The sequence below is a fragment of the Trachypithecus francoisi genome, unplaced genomic scaffold (genome assembly GCF_009764315.1).
Source record: "Trachypithecus francoisi isolate TF-2019V2 unplaced genomic scaffold, Tfra_2.0 Lachesis_group13, whole genome shotgun sequence".
Taxonomy (NCBI): domain Eukaryota; kingdom Metazoa; phylum Chordata; class Mammalia; order Primates; family Cercopithecidae; genus Trachypithecus; species Trachypithecus francoisi.
Genome location: NW_022681458.1, coordinates 128,307,483 through 128,315,817, shown reverse-complemented (window position 1 = coordinate 128,315,817; position 8,335 = coordinate 128,307,483). Strand labels below are relative to the sequence as shown.

Below are 8,335 nucleotides of genomic sequence, written 5' to 3'. Positions count from 1 at the left end.
TAACGAAGGGTCAGACATCTGTAGTAGTAACAAAACGCTCTTTTTCTACATGTCTACACCTCCTGGGGAGTCTTTGCTTAAACCTCTACTGGCCCTCCTCTGATCAAAAGTCAAGAATGTTCCCCTCCCTGTCCAAGACTAAAGTGAACAAGTAAGGAAATAGATTTTACTCAGCCTATTTCAACAGGGAGAGCCCTTCAGACATGATCAGTGTCTTGGCAGCGCAGTTTTGCCTTTTATAGGGAGGAAGGTGGGATGATTGACAGTTGGGATTGTTTTGCAATCAGGATAAGTTTCAGTCAGGTGAACAGAAAATGTTCTCTGTGTCTAACTAGTTTGGGGTCGGGGGAGTGCTCTAATCTCAACTAATTACTCGGTATCCTCAGCGGGAATTTGTCTGTCTGGCTTTATTAATAGGCTCAGAATAAAGGGGAAAGGTCTCTGGCCTTGTCACAGGCAAACAAGGGGGTCATCTGCACGCGTTTTATCTGAGTCACGTGGAGATGGGTGGTTCTTCACAGTGTGCCGTTCCAGAAACACAAATAGATTAAGGGGTTTCTTAATCACCGCTGTCTTCTAGGAACACAGGGCTCAGGTAAAGTTCAACTTCACCTTTCTCGGTGTTTCATCAGGGGAACCCTTCTGGAAGCAAAGATGTGTACTTCTTACTGCTGGCCAAATGGCTTCTTAACAAGGAAATTAAATCGTTGTTTAGAATGAAAGAGAGGAAGACGCTGGGAGAGGAGGCGCTGTGGCTCGCGCCAGTTGGTAACGCATCACAGCTCGCGGTCGTCATACTACAAGTCCCAGGGAGCAACGCCCGCTTTCTCGCCTACTGCGGGCGGGAACGAGGCGCCCCAGGGCCTGACGGGAATCACAGTGGTTTGGCTGAATGACGGAAAAGTCATTTGAGCGGGTCTTCGTTTTTCGGAAGAGTATCTCAGAAGCTCTTCAAACAAGGCACGGACACAGAATCTAGAAAATGATAAAGAATCAATGATAACGTTATTTCCACGGGGGCCAGACCGGGATCCACCCGAAGAAGGTATTTAATTAAAGTCCGAGCTCCAGTCAGTTTTCCCAGGAGTCTCCTTTCCTGCCGTGCCTTGCATCATTGCTGTTGCGTCTTCTCATTGGCCGGTTGACGGGTTGCGGCGCCTGCGCGCTGCATTCCTTTGAGGGTCGTGGGCAGACGCCATTTTGGCCCCAGCGGTGCTTCTAGGAAGTAGAGCGCCGGCTCGCGTGCCTGCGTGCCTGCCCGCCTGCCAGCCTGCCAGCCTGCCTTCGCTTCCAGGTCAAAGCATTCGTCGTTGCCGCTGCCGCTTTCTTACTCTCCGCACCCGTTAAGTTCTCCGGTCTCTGAACACTCAGCCGCGCCTTCCGGGGTCACACCGCCTGGAAGGAGGTGACGGGGGCGGCGCGGGGCGCGGACACTCCCCGCTGAGAGTCCGCCTGCCATGGACTCGGAATATTACAGCGGCGACCAGTCAGGTGGGGCAGGGACCTGGGGGACCGGGCTGGGGGGCGGAGCAGTTACTCGGCGGGGGTCGGCCTGGCATCCCGCGGGTGGGGGCAAGGAGGCCCCCGAAACCTTCCCTCCCGCGACCCGGCCCGAGGAGGGCAAGAGCCCACTGACCGGCTGCAAGCCTCGAAGCTAGAACGCTGGAGACGGGATTCTGGTGGGAAAGCTTTCTTCTGAATCGGTGAAGGTTTTTGCTGAAATTGGGAAGTCACTTTCGTCTATTAAGCTCCTATTGTGTGCAAAGTGCTAGGGAAGGAGAGGTATTTTTTGTTAAGAGTTTTCAGTAGTTGAGTAGTTGGAGAATCCAAGGGGCGATGGGGTGGGGGATCCTTCCTACACTTTTCACTCCTAGTTGGGAGTGGTTTAATCTTGCCTGCAACACCGGACATAAGTGCAGGGCGCATGTTTCAGTTGCATGCATAGAGTAAGGAGTGCACTTCTGGCACTTGTGATTTTTGTGCCTTTCTCCCACCTTGAGATCGTTCCTCTTTCTGCTCACCGAAGTTTAGTCTCCTTTCTTTACTGTTTGTTTATTCTGTAAACTCTTACTGGGGCCCACTCTGCTGGCACGGTGCTCGGCACCGGACATTAAGGATAAGTGAAGCAGAACCTGGTGTGGGAAACACGTTGCGTTTGCTTTCCCTTTGTGTGCTGGTTATATTGGGGGTTCTGTCTCAAAAGTTCTTAAATACACCCACTATGTACCCACAAAAATTGAAAATTAAAAAAAAAATGCAAAAAAACTTGAGTTCTTAATAGTTTAAGCGTTAAGCTCTTTACTGTTTTGAGTTCATTGCTTTTCCTTACATAGGACAGTGAATTGTAATGACTGCAAAGGGTTTTCCAAGCATGTACTGCTTAAGAACACCTTCCTAAGCCAGGTGCGGTGGTTTATGCCTGTAATCCCAGCACTTTGGGAGGCATAGGCGGCCAATGGCTTGAACCCAGGAGTTCGAGACCAGCCTGGGCAACATAGACCAACACCACCCCCACCCCGCCACGCCCCTACCCCTCACCCCCACCTCTCATCTCTACAAAAAATGCGAAAATTAGTGTGGTGGTGCACACCTGTAGTCCCAGCTACTCAGGAGGCTGACGTGGGAGGATCCTTTGAGCCCTGAGCCCAGGAGTCAGAGGTTGCAAGTGAGCGAAATTACACCACTGCACTCCAGCCTGGGCGACAGAGCAAGACTCTGTCTCAAAAAAAAAAAACACTTTCCTGATACTTTCAAAATAGTTTTTTTTCCATTCATTTGTGTTTTTAAGTTACTTTTTAAAAAGTGGACCGGGCACGGTGGCTCACGCCTGTAATCCCAGCACTTTGGGAGGCTGAGGTGGCGGATCACGAGGTCAGGAGTTTGAGACCAGCCTGGCCAACATGGTGAAACCCTTTCTCTACTAAAAATACAAAAAATTAGCCAGATGTGGTAGCGGGCGCCTGTAATCCCAGCTGCTCAGGAGGCTGAGGCAGGAGAATCACTTGAACCCGGGGGGTGGAGGTTGCAGTGAGCTGAAATCACGCCATTGCATTCCAGCCTGGGCAAAAGGAGCAAAAAAAAAAAAAAAAGTAATTATGTGTAATATCTGTACATAGGTTAAGTACTAAAAGAGGTAACAGAAAAATAGCAGTTCCCTGACTTCCTCCACCCACTTCACATTCTTTTAGCTGTTTGGGGGGTTTACCTGTGTATTCCTAATTCATGCACTCTCTTGCTGCATCATTTTTAGGCATTCTCTAATGATGTTCTGTTATGCTAGGACATTTTAGCCTATGTGCCCCCTTCTCCCCTGTCTTCCCACTGTTGCAGCATAATTGTTAAACTTCAAAACTATTATTTTTATCATGACCATATGTTCTTCTTAGCTAAGTAGATTAGCTCATTAATATGATAGTAATCATAGTGATTCTTCTTTTTTTTTTTGTCTTTTCCCCATGTGGCTGCCTAAAGGAGAATGTGATTTCATTCTTAGAGAACGTTTTGGTTTTCCTGTAGTTGACTACTTCATTTTTAAAACTTGCTTATTTTTATAAAACTGTTAAGTCTTCCTATCTTCTCAACCCTAACTTCCTCTCAATACAATTTTACTCTGTATTTTTAAAGCATTGGGGCTGGGTGTAATCCCAGCACTTTAGGAGGCAAAGGCAGGAGGATCGCTTGAGGCCAGGAGTTTGAGACCAGCCTGGACAACATAGCAAGACCCCATTTCAACAAAAATATTAAAGAAAGTTGGGTAACAGTTTTTATTTACCATTTTATATATGCTTTTCTTGAAGAAATTTTCAGTAGTTTTGGACTGGAGTTCCTTGTGTTCTTCATTTGTAAAATACTTACTGTATATCAGGTACTAGGCAGTGTTCTGGACTCCAGAGATTTAGCAGTGAACCAAAATCCCTGTTCTTGTGGCACTTTCATTCAAGTGAAGAAGACCCACGTTAAACAAAATAACTTCGGGTAGTAATGTTAGAAGGTGGTAAATGCCCTGGAGAGAAAGACAGACCCAATTTTAACATGAAGTTGAAATAAATTGTTGACTTGGTGTTTAGTGTTGTTTCTTAAGCTACAAATTGTTTTTATGGTGTAGTTTTGCTGCCACATATTTCACAGTACGTGTTATGATTGTTGGTATTTGTATGAGTATTGTTTTATTCAAAATATTAGCATCTTTAGTTATGCTTCCTCAGTGGTAACTGTTGCATTTACGTTATTCTTGATTCAGTGTGTTCATTTCACTGTAGATGTCATTCATCTTACACCATAAGTTGGTTTTTGTTTTGTTTTTAATCAGATGATGGTGGTGCTACCCCAGTACAGGATGAACGGGATTCAGGGTCAGACGGTGAGGATGATGTAAATGAGCAACACTCCGGATCAGACACTGGAAGTGTAGAACGTCATTCAGAGGTATTGGCTAACCAACATCTTTGGGAGGGCTTTTCCCTTGCATTCTGTGAGACCTGTTATGTTATAGGAGTTACAGAATCTCTGTGACAAGAGTTTAGGGTTTAATCTCTGAGAGAAAAGGAGCATAAGTTAATAGAAAACTGCTTGAAAAATAAATAGGGATGGTCTGGTTACTGTTGAAATCACAGTGAAATACGTTCTGATTGGGTCACATTTCAAATGTTGGGCAGCTTTCAACTGTGAGTATTGATTCAGAAAATGGGCCCGGACTTTGATATTTGACTAAGTTTCCCTATTCTGCAATAGTGTCGTAGTGGGGCATTGAGAATTTGGAATCTGAAGGAATACCACTTGAAGGTTACGGGGGTTATCACCTGTCAAAATTTATGTCAGCATTTGCCCTTCTCATTTTGAACTGTTATGGTGTGTATAATGTATGTAATAATACTATTTTTTTTTTGAGACAGTCTTGGCTCTGTAACACAGGCTGGAGGTACAGCGGTGAGATTTTGGCCCACTGCAGCCTCCGCCTCCTGTGCTCAAGACATCCTCCCACCTCATAGTCTCCTGAGTAGCTGGGACTACAGGCACAGGCCACCACGTCCAGCTATTTTTGTTTTCTTGGTAGAATCGGGGTTTCACCATGTTGGCCAGGCTGGTCTCAAACTCCTGACCTCAAGTGATCTGCCCGCCTCAGCCTCTCAAAGTGCTAGGATTACAGGCGTGAGCCACCACACCTGGCCCGCAAATATAATTTTAAGAGCTGTTTCTGTTTAATAATACAGAATAGTATTGGGTTTTGTGTACATTTTAACATATTTGGCCTAATACATAAATATTTCAGAACTGCTTTATTTGCCTTTCTGGTTATACATCATGTTAGCAAGATACAATTGGGAAATTTTTCAATAAATTCGCCTTAAGTCTTCGGTAGACATGACTGAAACAAATAGGAATGATAAAGATGGAAAGATTTAAGAACTTTCTATGCCTTATATTTTTCTTGATTACACATATGCAGAAAATTGTCCAATTTTTAGTAGGTATGATTAGAGATTATATTATTGACTCTGTCCTTTGACAGTACATTAGTATATCATACATTCAGCAAGGATTTATTGAACGCCGAATATGTGTCAGACTCTTTTTGCAGGTGCTTTGGACTTATCAGCGACTAGAAGTTAAAATCTTTCTCTTCTTAGGTATGTTTTTCCAGTAGGGGGAGAAAGACATTAAGCAATAAACATTTTTTTTTTTTAATTGGGTAGTTTGCTAGAAGGTAACATGCTGTGAAGAAAACAGATAATTAGAACAGAACAAAGGATGGAGGTCAGGCTTTGGTGTTAAATAGGGACCATATAGGCCTTTTATTAAGAAAGTGGCATTTGAACCAAGGTGTGAAGGGAGGCAAAGGAATGGCCATGTGGATATGGACGTTTAGGGGAAGAACATCCCTGGCAAAGACCCCAAGGTGAGTGCGCTTGATGTCTTCAAGGAGCCAGTGTAACTGAAGTGGGGTCAGTAAGGAGTAGGGGAGGTCAGAGAACTAAATGTGGGTGTGGAAAAGGCTCATCTTCTGTATATTTTGATGTCACTCAGGTTTTTTCCTGTGCTTTTAAACATTCAGAGTAAATTCCAATATTTTAATTAATGATAGTTGGAAGTTACTTAATAATGTGTATGTTGTTACAGTCAGTGCATTTAGTGTGTGATATTTTAAGTTTCCACTTTGGAAACAGCATTCAGAGATTAACCACGGTCAGTTTAGGACCCAGTAGGGTAGTCATCTCATGGCCCCATGGTGCAATTACAAGTTCAGGTTACCCTAAGCATCTTTATTTTTTTTAAATAATATGGATTCTAAATAAATAAATGTGCCTGTTTTTGAAAATTTGGAAATCACAGACTGTCCCAGACTTAAACAATAGTTTGACTTAAAAATTTTCAACTTTGCGATGTTGCAAGTGCTGTATGCATACTTTGAGTACCCATACAACCATTCTGTTTTTCACAGTATTCAGTAAATTACATGAGATACTCAACATTCTATTATAAAATAGGTTTTGTGTTGGGTGATTTTGTCCAACTGTAGACCTTACCTCTGTTTGGAGCACATCTAAGGTAGGCTAGGCTAACTATCTTTCTATCTATATCTGTATATTTTGAGACAGAGTCTTGCTCTGTCCCAGGCTGGAGTGCAGTGGCGTGATTTTGGCTCACTGCAACCTCCGCCTCCCAGGTTCAAGCGATTCTCCTGCCTCAGCCTCCCGAGTAGCTAGGATTACAGGTGTGCACCACCATGCCTGGCTGATTTTTGTATTTTTAGTAGAGACAGGGTTTCACCATGTTGGCCAGGCTGGTCTCAAACTCCTGACCTTGTGATCCGCTGGCCTTGGCCTTCTAAAGTGCTGGGATTACAGGCGTGAGACACTGCACCCAGCCTATATATTATTTTTATCTCTTCGCTTAAGATTATACTTCTAGGTGTTTCCTTACGTTATTGAAGGTTCTCAATAAGCGTAATTTTTAATGGTTTCACAATAAGCAGCATTACTTACTCAGTAATTTTCTGATTGCTGTAATTTATACTGTTTAGCGGTTATATTAAATAACTGAAGCTGCCCTGAAGATTTTTGTACATAAACATTTGTGATCATATTTTGTTGTTTCCTTAGAAAGCTGCCAGGAGAATTGAGACTAAAGAGACTAAGACATTTTAAGGCTCTTCATAGAATTCCTCTCCAGGAAGGTTATGCTAATTTGCTAAACCACTAGTACTTCAAGAGTGCCAGTTGTACTGTATATAAGTGTTGAGTTCTGTATTAATGTTCTTTTGCCTGTTTAAGATGACTTTTAAGAAGAGATTTTGCTTTCTCATTAAAAGTTTTTTTTTTAGAAGTAATGGGATGTTAAAAGAGTACAGTTGCATTAAATGAAGCAGTGCTAAGGCCAGGCATGGTGGCTCATGCCTGTAATCCCAGAACTTTGGGAGGCCAAGGTGAGCAGATCATGAGTTCAAGAGATCAAGACCATCCTGGCCAACATGGTGAAACCCCGTCTATACTAAACATACAAAAATTAGCCGAGCATGGTGGTTCGCGCCTGTAGTTCTAGCTACCTAGGAGGCTGAAGCAGGAGAATCTCTGGAACCCAGGAGGTGGAGGTTGCAGTGAGCGGAGATCGCGCCACTGCACTCCAGCCTGGCAACAGAGTGAGACTCAGTGTCTCACAAACAAGAACAAAACAAAAAAAATGGGGCAGTAGGAATTACAGGTCCAAAGCCTAAAATATACTAGTTTCCTATTGAGGCTGTAACAACTTCATACAACTTGGTGGCTTAAGACACCAAAAAATTATTATCTTATAATTCTGGAGGTCAAGTCCAAAATGGGTCTCACTGGACTAAAATCAGGGTGTTACAGGGCTGTGTTATTCTCTGAGGAAAAGCACATTCCCTTGCTTTCTTCAGTTTGTAGTGGCTACCTGCGTTTCTTGGCTGAGGCTCCTTCCTCCATCTTCAAAACCAGCAGCGTAGCGTCTTCACAACTCATTTTCTGACCTCTTGTTTCTGTCCTCACATCTCTCCCTTACTCTGACCTTCCTGCATCCCTCCTATATGAACCTTCGTAATTATAATTGGGCCTACCTGGAGAATCCAGGGTAATGTCCCTAGTTCAAGGTCCTTCCCTTAATTACATCTGCACAGCCCCTTGCATGTAAAGTGACATATTCACAGGTTCAACATGGACATTTTTGGGGGGCCATTATTTTGCTACCATAAGATGGTACTCACAGCATAATTTTCCCAATAATGGTACTTTCTTTTTTTAACCCCTCATCTGTATTTTAGAATTTAGGCTGGTATTTTTTTTTTAATTCATTTCATCTATAGTATTTACTCAGTACACAC

General features: G+C 43.5%; 1 protein-coding gene across 8 annotated transcripts in view; it reads left to right on the top strand.

Moving 5' to 3' along the window:
* Nucleotides 1-400: 400 nt before the first annotated feature.
* IWS1 (interacts with SUPT6H, CTD assembly factor 1) overlaps nucleotides 401-8,335 on the top strand; it is a 48,135-nt gene continuing 40,200 nt past the window's right edge. For 7 of the 8 annotated variants that reach the window (XR_004441839.1, XR_004441840.1, XR_004441841.1 and 4 more), the window contains exons 1-2: nucleotides 401-1,045; nucleotides 4,310-4,425. Coding sequence is in view for 5 of the 8 variants with exons in the window: in XM_033231863.1 (XP_033087754.1) it covers nucleotides 997-1,045; nucleotides 4,310-4,425 (165 nt within the window). In the remaining 3 variants the exon portion in view is untranslated. Of the gene's footprint in view, nucleotides 1,046-1,163; nucleotides 1,492-4,309; nucleotides 4,426-8,335 lie in introns of those variants that run through there. The other variant, XM_033231866.1, reaches the window with a different exon arrangement.